Source organism: Schistocerca cancellata, chromosome 9 (assembly GCF_023864275.1).
Source record: "Schistocerca cancellata isolate TAMUIC-IGC-003103 chromosome 9, iqSchCanc2.1, whole genome shotgun sequence".
NCBI lineage: Eukaryota > Metazoa > Arthropoda > Insecta > Orthoptera > Acrididae > Schistocerca > Schistocerca cancellata.
In genome coordinates this window covers 441,504,041-441,521,811 of record NC_064634.1, presented here as the reverse complement: position 1 = coordinate 441,521,811, position 17,771 = coordinate 441,504,041, and the positions used below count along the sequence as shown (strand labels likewise).

Genomic DNA, 17,771 nt, shown 5'->3' with positions numbered 1-17,771 from the left:
CTGGAGGGGGCGGGGAAGGCAAAGGGATGGTAGAGCATGGGTGGGGGGAGAGGAGAGCAGCACTGTCTGGTGGAGTGTGCGGGGACTAGACTGCCAACAGGCACAGTGTCAGGAGGCTGTTTGGTGGGCAAGTGAGGAGGATAGGGGGGAGGCGGAATGGAACAAAAAAGGAGAGGAGTGGGGAAAGACGTGAGGATGCACTAGCAGAGGGCAGCACAGAAAGAGAGTTGGAGACAAGAATAGAGAGGAGGTGAAAGGACAGAGGGGGTGGAAACTTCTGGATGGAGTGTTGCTCTGCAGTGCCTGGGAAACAACACATCATTTTTCCAGTACATGTCATCTACCAACAAAGCAATGTTAGTTTATGTAACATGCATTACAGGGCAGCAGAAAATCCATGCTGGTTTTTGTCAGGTGCAATACCACCCTGAGTGTTTCCAGTCCTCTGTGAATGCATCCATCCATATTTCCCTGCTCCTCTCCTTTTTTGCTCCTTTTTTCCCCACCTCCCTGCCCCACAACCTCCTGACGGTGTGCCTGTTGGCAGTCTAGTCCCTGCAGACTCCTCTAGACAGTATTCGTCTCTCTCCCCAACCATACATACTATCCCTTCCCCATCCCTTCCAGATTGTTGCTTGCATCCCAAGTGATGTTGCATCTTTCCCAAGATGCCAGAGTTGGTGGTCATGTGTATGTGAGGTGTGTGTGTGTGTGTGTGTGTGTGTGTGTGTGTGTGTGTGTGTGTGTTTGTCTTTTACTGACAAAGGCTATGGCTAAAAGCTGTATGTGAGTGTCTTTTAATCATGCAAGTTGATGTGTCTTCTTTATGGTAAGTAGAATTTTCCACATATAGATTTTGAATTTTGAAGGATTCAGAATGAAGCTCTGTTGTGTGGTACATGAGTTTTTATTAGATATAAGGCAAAATGAAGAAACCACAGAAATACTAAATTTAAAGCATATCTCATTGGCACTCTCTCTGAGTTTTTGTGCTTCTGGAACTACAAATTCTAATCCTATTCAAAGGGTAATTCACATAGTAAAACAGTCATTCTTTCTTACAATACATAAATATCCATTTTACAGTAATTAGTATTAGTATACCTGCATGAATGTGAAGGGTGCAAAGGTTGATAAATAATATCTGAATAGGGTATTCGGAAAGAAGTCACTTATTTCAATGATGATTTTTTTGTGTCTGAATTCATAAAACTGAAAATACTGAAAATTAAGTAGGTAAATTAGTTAAGTAATGAAGAGATACTGCACTGAAATTAGAAGAAAATAACTTTATGAGACAACTTGACTAAAAGAGGGATAGATTGATAAGACACATTCTGAGACATCAATGAACAGTTAATTTGGAAATGGTAGAAAGTGAAGAAGTATGTGTGTTTGGAGGAGGGAAGAGTTCAGGTAAAACTGGTAGAGGGAGATGGAGGCTAAACCACAGTAATCAAGTTAAAACAATGGAAAAGCCAGGGTGGAATAATGATGATATTATGAAAAGAATAGCAGTTTAGCTTTGGCAGGCAGACACTGGGTCATATGTGTGTGAGTTGTGTTTGTGTGAATGTGAGTGCATATATTGTCTAATTCTGATGATGGCCTGTTTAGCTGAAAGCTTTATTTGACAGTCTTTCTGGTGTGCCTATCTGCTATTTGGCATCTCCACTATGTGGTGACTAGCAACTATCCTTTTCATAGCAATCAAGTTCATGTAGCTGTAAGTGGCTATGCAGAGGTGATCCATTAGTATAGAGATGTGCATGAAACCAGTCTTTAGACCAAAGACCACTACAACAATACTGTTTATAAACATTTTAAACACAACTAATATACAGCTATTTCCCATTACTGTTAACGTAAACATACCATTGTTCATAATTATTAATGAACATAGCATACATAAATTTCTTAACGTTCTGCATGTATCTGAAAGTTCTTCAAGGTTGTATCTGGAGAACCCAATTTGTAAGTGAGTTACTGAACTCTTATGAAGCTAGTCCATGAACAAGATACTAAAAAAAATAACTTGTTTACTGATCTTTATTACAGGATATGTTAGGGGAGCACAGTTTTTCAACTTATGTGAAGATGCTGCAAAAAAAGAATCATTATTTATTTGGACATTCCATCGATGGACGGAACTTGTTCCCAGCTACAGGTTACATTGTAAGTGAAATTTAGGAATATCCTATATATTTTTCTTCATTTACAGTATTTGAAAACATGATGAGAAGTAAAGATATACTCATTGCTGTATTACAAAATAATGCCTGCTTACCTTTTCTTGAAACAGAATTTAGTTGGATAGATCACTCAAAAACAAATCAAAAATGTTGTGAAAACTCTTATAATTTGCAGTTCCTTCATTAGAAAATGTGGAACTTCACCCAAGAAAGAGCTACAGAATAAATATAGTGTATAAATGAAGAACCATTGAAATGTTAGTTTAAGTTGTATTTTTCAAGCAATCCATAAATTCTGTGAAACTTTTAAAGGCAGACATGTACAATTTAAAAGTTTCCAGAAAGTCATTGATTCAAAACTTAGTGTTTGTTTCTGTAGTAGTTTATGCATGTCTCCCAAGTTACAGGCCCATTATTATTAGCTAGGATTCTGATTAAAATAGCCTGGTTAAGGATGGCCATTATTTCTAAATAACAAAAGTGTTCAAATTATCTGTGAAATTTGTGGAGGGATGTATTTGTGTAATATTACTTGCAAATGATAACAGAGCCAATGCATTAAAAATGGTTCATTGTTCAAAACCAAGAGTGTATAAAGGAGGAAGACAGAGTTCTGGTAGTGCTAGTTTAAACAGTAGTGATTTACAATGAGACAGAGGCATCTCTAGGTAGAGGAGAATGTTCTACCTTGCTACACTTTTCAGACTTTGTCCTCTAGCCATTTTTAAGTGAGAGCATTCACTTTTCACGTACTGCTGTCTTTTTCTCTGAAATTACAAAAAATGCTTTGGGAAATAGATTGTTTTTGAAAAGTGAAAATGTGTTGCACAGTACATCTTCATGTGACTAAAAGCAAATGAGACATCCAGAAGCAAAAGGCAATGAGTGCATGAGAATTTCTTTTCCCCGAGGAAATTCAAAGAACTTCTTACTTCCTTCATATGGCAGATATTTGAAATACTTTTTCATCATAGATTTACATTTGCCTAAGGAATATATTTCTGACAATCCCTGAAATTTTCAGCTTTTCTTTCACTAGTTGTGCCCTAAAATTGTTTGGATTCATCAAGTTTTGCATCTGTTTTCACAGATCTACAGAGGTTTGCTTCTGGAGACTTGGCTGGGTATATATTATCATAATATAACAGTTAAAAAGACACATTAATACTGATAAAAAGGGGAAAAGAAAATGATCTAATGTCGACATTGACTGTCATTACAAAGTATGTCACATTAAACACAAGTTTGAAAGTCCCACTCACATAGAAGCCAGCCAAGAAAAATGCATTTGTATAGCTAGGTAACAGCCAGTGTGCTATTGTCTTTTGTTTCACGGTAGTGTGCAGCTGGGCCAACTTCACTAAAGTGCCACACATGGGCTCAAAACTAACGTTCAAGAAGTAATAAACTGGGAAAGCTGCATTACTCAGACAAAATACTTAATGTTTGCAGTTAAGACAACTTCATTAAATTGTCATACATAGGCTCAAAACTAAAGTTCAAGAAATAATGAACTGGGAAAGCTGCATTATTCAGACAAAGTACATAATGTGTACAAAGCAAGTTTTTTGTCTTCAAACCTTCTTAGATAATTTCGTTTGCTAAGAATACACCAAATTCTGCTACCTCATCATTTAATGGATTCACTCAGTTTTCCTTTGCAACCAGAAGTGAATACACCAACATTTGCAGCTGTAGGCTGTTTTGCAGGTATGCTTTAGGACAGACATAAGCTGTTTTGCATGAGTTTTAAGGGCATAATTAATAGATGGCATGGAAAGCAAAATGGTGTTAAACAACTCATTTTCAAGAAAAAGTGGATTTACTGCAGTTTGCTTCTGGATGCCCCAAATATTCTTTTGCAATTTTAAATTGTGCCGTATGCTACTATGCCTAGTTAACTAAAATACTGGTATTCAATCGTTTTAGTAAAATCAGCCAAGAGGTTTTGCTAGCTTTCATTCAATCTGTTTGTATGTATATAATTTTATAATCTAATTAAGCAGAATAATGTTTTGTTATAAAGATGTGTTGATACCTGTGATAAGATTTAGTACATAATGTAAATATGCAATATTTTATACCGTTCTGGACTTTTAAAGTCCAGTATCATGAATGTGATAATACAGGCACTAAATAAATAAATAAATAAAAGTATTGCAATCAAGAAAATCTTGTCAGTATTGTATTTAATTGTCTATCTGTTAACTGTTTCTTTTCCACACAACAATAATCAGTAAGTGAAACTAAATTAAGGAAAAATATTATGAAAATCCATTTACAAGTCAAATACATTTTGTAATAGAAGTTGTTGAGAACTAAAATCATTTTCAATATAGATAAAATTATTAAAACAGTAAAGAAACTCAGTTTATTTGCAAGTATCACATGTTCTATGGTAAAAGAAATTCCTCTATTTCAGTGTACAAGATGATGCACAACTGACGAAGTATGGCTTAAGTGTCTACATGTTGTATAAATAGTTGCAAAAATAATAGAATTTTACTCACCATAAAATTCTGTATCTGAAAATTACCAGTATGTTGCAAAGAGCTTTAATATCTTATACAGCACATAAATATATAGAATGTGAAATATTTACAAGTTCTGCACGAAACACAACCTCATGTCTAACAACAACAAAACAGTAGAAAATGGTGACAATTGCTTATGCCAGTCTCCGGTAGTCATTCCTTCATGTCATTCTACAGACACTAGACTATGTATTGATCAAAAAACATCATGTGTTCCTAAGTACATAGCCTCTAGGTACAGCACTCTCTCTTGTCTTGAAAACTTCAATAATTCGATTTTGCATGATTGTTTAGCTGTGAGATAAATATATTCTTGATGGTTCTGCACAACTTGCCCTAAATTCAGTAACAGAATTGTGTAAACTGGTGTAAGGAATGCTCAAAAATTTGACCAAGGAATTGCAAAATATGCATGCAACATTGTAACAGGAACACAACATGGATGTATTTATATGAGCTAGAAACTAAGCAGAAATTAACTACATGGTAAATTACAATTGCGTGCTGGCTGGGTAAATTAAAATTGCGTGCTGACTAGAACTCGAACCTGACACCTATGCCTTTGATAGGCAGTTGCTTTTCTGACTGAGCTATCCAAGCATGATTCATGACCTGCTCTCAGTTTCATTTTTGTTAGTCCCTATTTCCTACCTTCCAAACTTTGCAGAAGTTCTCCTGTATATCTGTTTGTAATATCACTCCTGCAATGACTTTTAACCTCTGAAAATGAAAGTAAAGATGAAAGTCAACATATTTGTCATACATGTTAAGTAGTTGTACTTACACAACTTTCGTTCTCCATGTACAATACATATTTCGAATTTTTTGATTTTTACTTTCTATTATCTCCATAATTTTGATTGATATTTCCTTGTTCATCATGAATACTCTTGGCCCTGGTGGTCAGTGGTAAAATGCATGCCAAGAAACTGAAAGATGGGGCCACAGAATATTTCAGTTTGCCTTTAACGTAGCTTTCATCTTTCAATGATGTAAACAGCGATGAGGAACAATGCATGGTTTGAATTCCACACCAAGCTGAAGGTCACCCTTTCCCAGTATGATTAAAGGGTATGTTGCAGTCCACAAACTGCCAAAGTGGCATCCAACTGAAAGACTTGCACCAGGCTGTTGGTCCAAATTGAATTAAAATTAGTATTATGATCATTAAGCTCACTCAAAGCGATAATCAACTATATAAAATGATTATTTAACAAATGAAACACCCAGGTATCATTAACTAACTTTTCCAGAGGTACAGTTGTTATTTTAAAATACTATTCTCAGGGCATGATGTGCAATAGTGATTTTTGATTTTCAGTTTTGCAAAATAATCTTCAGGGTTTCTTTCTTTTTTCCTGTTTTTTTATAAGCAAATGTTTCATTTTCAAACATTATGTGAAGCCAACAGCCTTGCCACTGTGGTAACACCAGTTCCCATGAGATCAGTGAAGTTAAGTGTTGTTGGGCTTGGCTATTACATGGATGGGTGATGATTCAGAACTGGCAAGTGCTGTTGGCAAGTGGGGTACACTCAGCCCTTGTGAGGCAAATTGAGGAGCTACTTGACTCAGAAGATCTCCAGTCTTGTAAACAGACAATGGCCAGGAAAGAGGTATGCTGATCACATGCTCCTCCATATCCACATCCAGTGATGCCCAAAAGCTAAAAAAGACATAGCTATTGGTCAGTACCATTGGGTCTTGAAGGCCTATTGGATGGAGTTTAGTTTATATAGTTATTAAATCTACTCTTTCTTTCTTTGTTTGCTACGTTTCTAATCACTCCACTTTTGCTTCATCATCTTCATTTAACATTCAGATCTTAACACTGCTGCATGTTCACTATCCAGTGTCAGTGATATATATTACTTCTTTATATCTAAAAACAAAGATGATGAGACTTACCAAACAAAAGCGCTGGCAGGTCGATAGACACACAAACAAACACAAACATACACACAAAATTCAAGCTTTCGCAACAAATGGTTGCTTCGCCAGGAAAGAGGGAAGGAGAGGGAAAGACGAAAGGATGTGGGTTTTAAGGGAGAGGGTAAGGAGTCATTCCAATCCCGGGAGCGGAAAGACTTACCTTAGGGGGAAAAAAGGACAGGTATACACTCGTGCACACACACACATATCCATCCGCACATACACAGACACAAGCAGACATTACTTCTTTATCTATTCTAAACATTTCTTTGAATTCTGCATGCAAACGATTCATTTATACCTACAATTATATAAATAACAAACATAAATAAGAAAAGGCAACCCTTACCTATAACTGACTAATGTGTGAAAAAATATATCTAAAAACAAACATGATTTGACTTACCAAACGAAAGCGCTGGCACGTCGATAGACACACAAACAAACACAAACATACACACAAAATTCTAGCTTTCACAACCAATGGTTGCCTACTCAGGAAAGAGGGAAGGAGAGGGAAAGATGAAAGGATTTGGGTTTTAAGGGAGAGGGTAAGGAGTCATTCCAATCCCGGGAGCGGAATGACTTACCTTAGGGGGAAAAAAGGACGGGTATACACTCACACACACACACATATCCATCCACACATATATAGGCACAAGCAGACGTGAGGCATAGATGCACATAACAGTATAAATATTTGATCAGTTTTCAAGCTACCAGTCTCATTCTAGTGTTAATACACACACTCATACAGAAATGCACAGGCATCCAGCCACAGCCATCCACTGCTGTAATTATGAAATCAGTCAATGTTCTTATGGCCATGTGAGACTGAATTTTAGTGTTGATGTGGCTGTCAGAGTGCATGTACATCCACTAGGATGTGAGCAGTAACTTGAAAGCTAGTTAAATATCCATTCTGTTAAGTGTGTCTGCATACCTCATACTAATAAAGTATTGGTGAGTGATTGCCTGTCCTCATTTTTCTTTATTTAATATGTATTAAATGTTAATGTACACAGTTCCATTTTTTTGTAAATTTTCTTCTTCTATGATCTATGATAGCTAATTTTAGGTTTTTTTGGTTGTGTACCCAAAAGAAAGTTCTAAATCCCTTATCTATTCCAGGTTTATTTTCTTTGAAACACACACACACACACACACACACACACACACACACACAAATGTGCATGTGCACTGACATACAAGCTTTACCACATAGTGAATGATTCTTAACTGTTCTGTCTTGTTTTCAGATAATGGTTCTTCAGGCATACTGTAGGCGTAAGAATATTGACATGTCAAGAAATGCAGTTGTTTTTGAAGATGTGCGATTCCATAGAGCCACAAATGTACCCAAAAATGGTAAGTAGTGTTGCATTACTAATCAGTCTCAAAGTGGATTATTTGCACATAAACTCAGTTGTTGCAAATAAATGAATTTTGGTAATTGTTCTAAACCAAGAATTCTGTGATGTATAGCTGAAACAGTACACACACACACACACACACACACACACACACACACACACACACACACACATGGAAGACAAAGTACAATACAATTGGTAATATACAAGTGGCTAGTGGAACCTTGCACTGCAACCTAATAAACATTAGCTCCAAAAAGCAGTGCAGCCAGCAAGCTGCATGTGCAACTGGTGTCATAATAGCAGGCCAGGTGTCCTATAGTGACCAAATCAGCCACAAAATGTAATACATTGCACCAGCCAAAATATAGCCCCACTGTGAATAGTTTCCTTGATGACGGGATGATTTAGTTGACATTTATAAGCAGCTGGAAATCACCCTGACTACTGTCAAATGACTGGCAGCTGTTGTGAAACAGTGTGTTGGAAGATCTCCTGGCAGTAATGTACCTGTGATACTGGTACCAGAGGTACCTCAGATACTATCCTCTCCTGTGCATTCTGTCTCCTCTGAAGAAAGTACAGGATCCATCATTTCTTGTCCACTTGACTGCAAGTGGTATGTCAGTGGTAGATTTAGGCATTGTTTACAAGGTGGATGGGGAGCAGGGAGATAAAGGGTGTTGGACCAATCCCCCTAACTAAAAAGATTCAGGGTCTGCATTTCACTGAAACTGTAACAGAGAAAGTGAGACTCACATCACCTGTTTTAGGGAAACATGTTTTATTTGGTATCAAAAGGAGGCAAACGCAAAAGAGTAGGTGTCTATCAATTGTCGGCAGTTCAAAGGTATGGCAAATGATGGTAACCCTTAGGGAAATGGCTGCAAGGGACAGGACACCAGGTGTGCTTAGTGTGTATTCCTGGGGCCCTCATTCCACATGTCAAAGAGGCTATTCCAGCAGCCATTGAGGGAACAGGGTGCAATGAAATGCAGATTTTGGCACATGTTGGAACAAATGATGTCTGTCGTCTGGGCTCCGAGGTCATACATGGGTCTTCCAGCACCTGGCAGAGAAGGTTCAAAAGACCAGCCTTGTACATGGAGTTTCAACAAAGTTCACAATTTTCAGCATTGTCCCTAGAACTGATTGTGGTCCTTTGATTCTGAGTTGACTGGAAGGACTGAAGCAGAAACTTCAAAGGTTCTATGACAAGCTACGCTGTGACTTCCTGGACTTGCACCATAGGGTGAGAACTGTAGGGTCCCCGTAAAAAGGTCAGATGTGCACTACACATCAGAGGCTGTTACTCAGGTAGCTGAATGTGTGTGGGGAGCAAAAGAAGTGTCCCCCACTGGTGAAAGTATTAAAATCCTAATGGTTAATTGCCAAAAAATTTGCCGTACTCCTGAAAAACAGTGAAATTCACATAAGACTAGGTGCAGAAAACTGGTTCAAATCTGAAATTGATACCAATGAGATTATTGGGGGAAATTTAAGAGTATATTGAAAAGATAGGCAAATGGGAAATTGAGATAGTGTATTTGTTGCAGTAGACAAGAAAGTAAAATCCACTGATATAGGAACTGAAGCTACATGTGAGATTGTCTGGGCAAGACACAGTATCAGGGGTGTGCATAAAATGATAACTGGATCATTTTGTCACCCATCAGACACCTCTTCTGATGTAACTGAAAACTTTTGAGAAAGTCTCAGTTCACTTGTACATAAGTTCCCCAATCGTACTACACTGAAGCATCAAAGAAACTGGTATAGGCATGCGTATTCAAATACAGAGATATGAAAACAGGCAGAATATGGTGCTGTGGTCAGCAACACCTATATAAGGCAACAAATGTCTGTCCCAGCTGTTAGATTGGTTACTGCTGCTACAATGACAGGTTATTAAGATTTAAGTGAGTTTGAATGTGCTGTTATAGTTGCTGCATGAGCAGTGGGACACAGCATCTCCGAAGTAGTGATGAAGTGGGGATGACTGTGAATATCAGGAATCGCTAAAACATCAAATCTCTGACATCACAGCAGTTGGAAATAGATCATGCAAGAATGGAACCAACAACAACTGAAGAGAATCATTCAGTGTGATAGAAGTGCAGCCCTTCCACAGAGTGCTGCAGATTTCAGTGCTGCACCATCAACAAGTGGTAGCTTGTGAATCATTCAACAAAACGTCATTGATATGGGCTTTCAGAGCTGAAGACCCTCTCATCTACCCTTGATGATGGCACAACACAAAGCTTAAAGCCTCACCTGGGCTCGTCAACATCGACATTGGACAGTTTATGAGTGGAAACATATTGCCTGGTCGAACAAATCTGGTTTCAAAATGTGGAACCAGATGGATGTGTATGGTTATGGAAACAACCACATGAATCCATGGACCCTGCATGTCAGCAGGGGACTGTTCAAGTAGGTGGCGGCTCTGTAATGGTGTGGGGCATTTGCAGTTGAAGTAATATGGGACGCCTGATACATCTAGGCATGACTCTAACAGGTGACACATACGTAAGCATCCTGTGTGATCACCTGCATCCATTCATGTCCATTGTGCATTCTGATGAACTGGGGCAATTCTAGTAGGACAATGCACCCCCCCCCCCTCCCACACACACACACACACACACACACACACACACACACACACACACACACACACATGTCCAGAATTGCTACGAAGTGGCTCCAGGAACAATCTTCTAAGTTTAAACACTTCCGATGGCCACCAAACTCCTAGACACGAACATTATGCAGCATATCTGGGATGCCTTGCAATGTACTTTTCAGAAGAGATCTCCACCCCCTCATACTCTTACAGATTTATGGACAGCCTTGCAGGATTCATGGCGTCAATTCCCTTCAGAACTACTTCAGGCATTAGTTGAGTCCATGCCATGTCATGTTGTGGCACTTTTACATGCTTGCAGGGCCCTACACAATATTAAGCAGGTGTACCAGCTACTTTGGCTCTTCAATGTATAATCATTGGTCATCCATCAATCAGTTGGGAATATTACATTTTTGATAGTGATGGGTGTGATAAGACATCCTGTGAAACATTACAAATTGCCTTCTCAGAAAACTAACTAAAATAGATAGTTAAGAGTCTTACTAACGATGGAAATATATTGGACCTAATGGCTACAAAGAGACCTGACCTCTTTGAGGATGTTCACATTGAAACTGGTATCAGTGACCAAGATGTAGTTGTGGGAACAATGGTTAAATCATTACAAAGGACAACTAAAACAAGCCGAACAATATATATGTTCAGTAAACTAGATAAAAATTGGTAGTATCACATCTCAGTGAGGAACTCGGAACTTTCAGTACATGGCAGGAGTATGTAGAGGAAATATGGCTCAAGTTTAAAAGGATAGTTGACTGTGCACTGGGTAGATATTTACACAGAGAATAGTTTATAATGGGAGTGTACTTCCATGGGATACACTCATTGCAGAGAAACTTCTAAAGAAATAGAGATTACTTCATAATGGATTGTTAAAGTAAATTCTTTTTATTAACGTATTTAAAAAGAAGTTTTGTGTTAAATTATTAATCAACATCTTATACAGGCATAATGTTTTGTTTATCTCTGTTTTTTATTTTGAGTCACAGCACTCACACTTTTATTCTTAGGTGTTTTTAGAAGCTTCTAGGTCAAGTGACTTCTTATGTTAACAATGCCTTCAGATTCAGAAATAAATCTAAGTATTTGAAAACCAAACTCACCGCTTTTTGTCAGCACCTGATATTTATTGAGAATAAACAAGTTTTTTCTCTCAACAAAATACAGTAGGTTATGGGTCCCAGTTACGTGTGTAAAAAAGGTGCAAAAAGTGACAGATACAGTTCTCTTTGATTCCTTTAAATCGAGTTGGATGTTATCAATGAAAGATAATAAGAAAATGTTTGATGACTTAAAGAAACAATTGTGCATGTTTGAGAGAAATTTCACAAAGAGTAGTGACAAAATCGAACAATAGGTATTAGTAGTCAAATCAGGTGTACAAAACAAAATAAAAACTAACAAATTCAAAGTTAAAGGAAAATGTAACTGTTGCAAAGAACTGGTCCACTGGATCAAATATTGTAAGAAGTGGATTGCTGATGGAAGACCACCTAAAAATACAACTGTGCAGAAAAACATGAACAATACTGTACTAATGAATGTAGCATTGTTTACTATTTGTGGTGAGGCTTGTTCATTATAAGTGGAAGTATACAATTGGTGGATTGACAATGGTACAACAAAGTATATGACAAATAGTCCTGATTACTTTGTCAGCTTTGAAGCATTCGACAATCCCTGCTGTATAAAGGCCACTGGACAGGAGTCTCTAGAAGAAACAGGAAGAGGATCAATATAGATTCTGTCAACAGTTGGCAGCAGATGTGAAGAGCTGTCCCAGACTGATGTCTGATATGTACCAAAAAGTTTCCAAAAACCTTATTTCTGTTTTAGCAGATTGTAACAAAAATAGTATTGCTCTTTGACAGTTGGTGGTAGAGTGAGACTGTGTGGAAATTGTAAAGTTGGTGGCACTTTATACAAAGCAGAAATTAAGCCCTTAGTGCCAGAGAAGGGTACAACTGTGAATCTTTCAGTGGAAGATAGATTTGATGTACTTCTACTGTATCATGAGAGATGGGGTCATCAAGACAAGCATCATGTTAAAACAAAATTCAGAAAGGAATTTAACATTGATGTTAAGAAGGAGGGGCAGAGATTTGTGAACCATGCAAATTTGGGAAAGCACATTGTCTACCTTTTTATGAGTCATTCCAGAAGAAATGTTACCTTGTTTTTTTCAAAGATTTTTACACCATGTTTCGCTATGGTTATTTTGCCGCAGAAAAATCAGAGTTGAGTAAAATTCACAAAGATTTTCTCTCACGTATAAAGGCATTGGGGTACTCTGTTACAGAGCTGCTGAGTGACAATGGCAAGGAGTAACAAAGAGGTTAGATCCATCTTAAGTTCAAATGGTATAACACAGCAATTGACTGCTCCCTATACTCCTGAGCAAAACGGTATTTGTGAGCGGGATAGTAGGACAGTTGTTGAGATGGCCAGGACACTTAAGTATTCAAATCCTGATGTTACTTAGCCAGAATGGATATGGGCTGAACTGGTTACCACAGCAATTTGCATCTTGAATAGGACAGGGAAATCATCTGTAGAAGGTGTCAGTCCCTATGAGTTGTGGAAATGGGAAAAGCCTGGAACTAAACATCTTAGGATTATTGGCTCAACATGTTATGCCCACATTCCAAGTGAAAAACAAAGGAAAATGGACAAGAAAGCTGTGAAAGGACATCTCATTGATTATGATGGTGATTAACACTTCAGGATTTGGATAAAAGAAAGTAATTCAGTTGTACTGTCCAGAGATGTGCAATTTGAAGAAAAACTGGGATGCTGTACTGAACAAGTTAGACTACCATTTCAAGATGTTGAAAAGCCCATTGCAAGTCCAGATTATATTAAAAATCAACCAGAGAGTGAGGAAAATACACACTCAGAAGATAGTTAAGATAGTTTGGAGTATGAAACTAGTGCAGACACAGAATCTGATGATGACATTCTGCAAATTTGCAAAGAGGAAATAGGAATGAAGTTAAGAGATCGTTCATCATTAAAGAGACCAAAATATCTCAATGATTATGCAATGATAACAGAAGATTTCTTTGTCACAACTGAGGATGCTCTTAGACATGAAGACAGCATCAAATAGAAAGGAGCAATGGACAGAGAAATGGAATCCCTGATCGAAAATGAACCTGGGAGCTTGAATACTTAACGAAGGGTGCCAAGGCAATACCATGTAAGTGGGTGTTTTGACTGAAAACAAATGAAGATCAAAAAATTTAAGGCTTGACTGGTTACCAAGGGTTTCAGCCAATGAGAAGGTGTAGATTACAGTCAAACTTTTAGTCCAGTTGCAAAAATGACAACAATCAGTCTATTCTGAGTGTTGCTGCAACTAAAAGAATGTATCTTGGACAGTTTGATGTGTCAACAGCCTTCCTGTATGGAAAACTTGAGGAAACCATTTATATGGCACAACCAATAGGTTATGAAGATGGTACCAACAGAGATTTCAGGTTGAAGAAAAGCCTGTATGGTTTAAAACAAGCACCAAGATGCTGGAACAAGTGATTCAGAGAATTTTTGGTTGGTATAGATTTCAGAGTAAGCCAAGTAGATCCATGCTTATACATTCAAAATCAAAATGGCAAAGAAGTTCCCAGCTGCCATTGATTCAAATGATTTGAGCATTTTCTTTCAACAATTGCAAAAGGAGTTCAAGATCACTGCTGCACCTGCAAACTATTATTTAGGTCTTGACATTGAACGTGGCAAGGATGGCTGTATCAAGCTTCACCAGAAGGCTTATGCACAACAAATTTTAAAACATTTCAACTTTTCAGAGTTTGCAGCAGTTTCTGCTCCAATGTTGAAAGTTACAGATGTTTCACAGTCAGGGAAAGATGACATGGTAGAACAGTCTTTTCCATATACAGAAGCAGTTGGAGCATTAATGTATCTGATGCTTAGCACAAGACCAGACCTAGCCTTCAGTATAAGTGTTCTGTGAAGATCTCTTGGGAATCCCACCAAAGAAGACATTAAGAGTAAAAAGGGTTTTTCATTATGTATGAGCAATGACTGAATATGGAATCACATACAAATCATGAGGAAAGAGCACAACTCTGGAATGCTACAGTGATATAGATTATGGAGGCTGCTCAAAAACAGGCAGATCAACATCTGGAGTAGTCATCAACTATGCTGGAGGGGCGATATCATGGCTAAGTCAGCAACAAACCATGGTAGCAACATTTACAACTGAAGCTGAACTAGTTTCTACAAATGAAGCTGTCAAGGAGATTATTTGGTTAACTCGTCTATTCGGAAAAACAACAAGGCTATCAGAAATTCCAGTTCTCTGAATTGACAATTCAGCAGTAATGAAGTTGGCAGAGAATCTAGTATTTCATCATTGAACCAAACATACAGCCATCAAGCACTTCTTTATTCATGAAAAACTTTATGAAGGAAGAATTAGAGTTCATCAAATCCCATCTGAAGAGCAGGTAGCAGACATCATGACCAAAGCTCTACCAAAGGCACATATGAAGATTTGTGTAATCAAATAGGACTGTTGTAAAACTCAGTTTTGTTTTATTTTGTGAGTTTGCCTGTTAGTTGATTTATATTTAACAAGGGAAAATGTGAAAGTAAATTCTTTTTATTAATGTATTTAAAAAGAAGTTTTGTGTTAAATTATTAATGAACATTATATATGAGCATAATGTTTTATTCATCTCTGTTTTTTATTTTGAGTCACAACACTCGCACTTTTACTCTTAGGTGTTTTTAGAAGCTCCTTGGTCCAGTGACTTTGTGGTGAATCTCTAGTATCCACGAACTATAGAATAATACACAGTTGTTCAGAATAATTTTCATTACTTTCACACTCAAAAACACAATGATAAACATTAACAACTCTAAGTCACTATGCCAACAGTGACAAAGATAATAATGTCATATGACTAAGGCCTCTCGTCGGGTAGACCATTCACCGGTTGCAGGTCTTTCAATCTGATGCCACTTCGGCAAATTGTGCATCAATGGGGATGAATTGATGATGATTAGGACAACACAACACCCAGTCCCTGAGCAGAGAAAATTTCTGACGCAGCCAGGAAACGAACCCAGGTCCTTAGGATTGACATTCTGTCGCACTGACCACTCAGCTACCGGGGGTGGACAGTGACAAAGATTATGCTCTAATACATCAGCGATACGATCGTGCTAAACTAACATGGCAAAGAATGTCAAAGTATTGCCACAACTTCTTTTGTAAACAGTGTCTCCAGATTCAGAAATAAATCTAAGTATTTGAAAACCAAACTCACTGCTTTTTGTCAGCACCTGATCTTTATTGAGAATAAACAAGTTTTTTGTCAACAAAATACAATATAGATGGCAAAACAAAGCGTGGGGCTATGGATAGAGTGATACTGAATTAATCTTGTTTGGCTGTCAAGGGAGCAATGCGTGATGCCTTCAGTGACTACTGTAGCAGAATATTGTCAAATGATCTTTCACAAAACCCAAAGAAATTCTGGTCATATCTAAAGGCTGTTAGTGGGGCCAGAGTTAGTGTTTCGCCCCAGTGACAGACAGGAACAGAAATTGGGGGTAGCAAAATAAAGGATGAAATGCTTAACCCAATTTTCAAATGTTTCTTTGCAAAGGAAAACCCCAGAATATTGCTCCAATTTAATCCTCATACTACTGAAAAGTTGAATGAAATAAATATTAATGTCAGTGCTGTTGAGAAGCAGCTGAAATCATTGAAATTGAGTAAGGCTCCAGGGGCTGATGAATCCCTGTCAGACCCTACACTGGATCTGTGGCTGAGTTAGCCCTTCTTCTAACTATAATCTATCATAGATCCCTCAAACAAAATACCGTGCCCTGTTCTTGGAGAAAAGCGCAAGTCACACCGTTCTTAAAGAAGGGTAGCAGAAGTGATCCACAGAACTGCTGTCCAGTACCCTTGACATCAATTTGTTATAGAATCTCAGAACATATTCTGAACTCAAACATAATGAGGTATCTCAAACAGAATGCCCTCCTCAATGCCAACCAACATGGATTTCAAATATATCAGTCATGTGAAATCCATCTTGCACTTTTGCCAGATGACATACCGAAAGGTCTGGGCAATGTAGTCAGGTAGATGTAGTATTTCTTAATTTCCAAACCCATTTGACTCAGTACCACACCTACGCTTATTGTCAGAAATATGATCAGATGGGTATCAAGTGATATTTGTGACTGGATTGAGAATGTTTTGATAGGGAGTACGCAGCATATTATCTTTGATGGAGAGTCATTGTCAGATGTAGAAGTAACTTTGGGTGTGTCCCAAGGAATTGTACTGTGACCCTTGCTGCTCATGTCGTATATTAATGACCCTTGAGACAATATTAATAGCAAAATCAAACTTTTTAGAGATGATGAAGTTATCTATAATGAAGTACCATCTAAAAGAAGCTGCATAAATTTTCAGCCAGATCTTGAAAAGGTTTCAAAGTGATCCAAAGACTGGCAACTTGCTTGAAATGTTCAGAAATGTAAAATTGTGCACTTCACAAAAAGTTATCCTGTGACTATAATATCAGTGAGTCACTGTTGGAATCAGGCAACTCATACAAATACCTGGGTGTAGCACTTAGTAGGGATGTGAAATGGGATAATCGCATACGCTCAGTTACGGGTAAAGCAGGCGGTAGACTTTGGTGTATTGGTAGAATACTGGGGAAGTGCAATCACTCTAGAAAGGAAAAAAAAAAGAAATGATCTTATGCCATTGCTGGCCCCAAGGCCCATCCGGGGAAGTTTGGCCACCAAGTGTGAGTCTTATTTCAGTTGATGCCACATAGGGCAACTTGAGTGCTGATGATGAGAATGAAAAGATGATAAGGACAGCACAACACCCAGTCCACAAGCAGAGAAAAATCTCCAACCCAGCTGGGAATCGAACCCAGGCCTGCTGCATGGGTGCCCAGCTAAGCAGGCGGTCTCTAGAAAGGGGATTGCTTACAATCACTCATGTGACCAGTTCTAGAAAAGTGCTCAAGTGTGTGGGACCCTTACCAAATAAGACTAACAGATGATATTGAACATATACAGAGAAGTGT

At 38.0% G+C, this 17,771-nt stretch overlaps 1 protein-coding gene across 1 annotated transcript in view; it reads left to right on the top strand.

Annotated features, from left to right (window-relative positions):
• The window catches only part of LOC126100464 (fatty acid synthase-like), a 443,119-nt gene that overhangs the window by 177,628 nt on the left and 247,720 nt on the right, over window positions 1–17,771 (top strand). Inside the window, exons 15-16 of the mRNA XM_049911071.1 lie at window positions 2,059–2,175; window positions 7,917–8,025. Coding sequence (XP_049767028.1) covers window positions 2,059–2,175; window positions 7,917–8,025 — 226 coding nt within the window. The remainder of the gene's footprint in view (window positions 1–2,058; window positions 2,176–7,916; window positions 8,026–17,771) is intronic.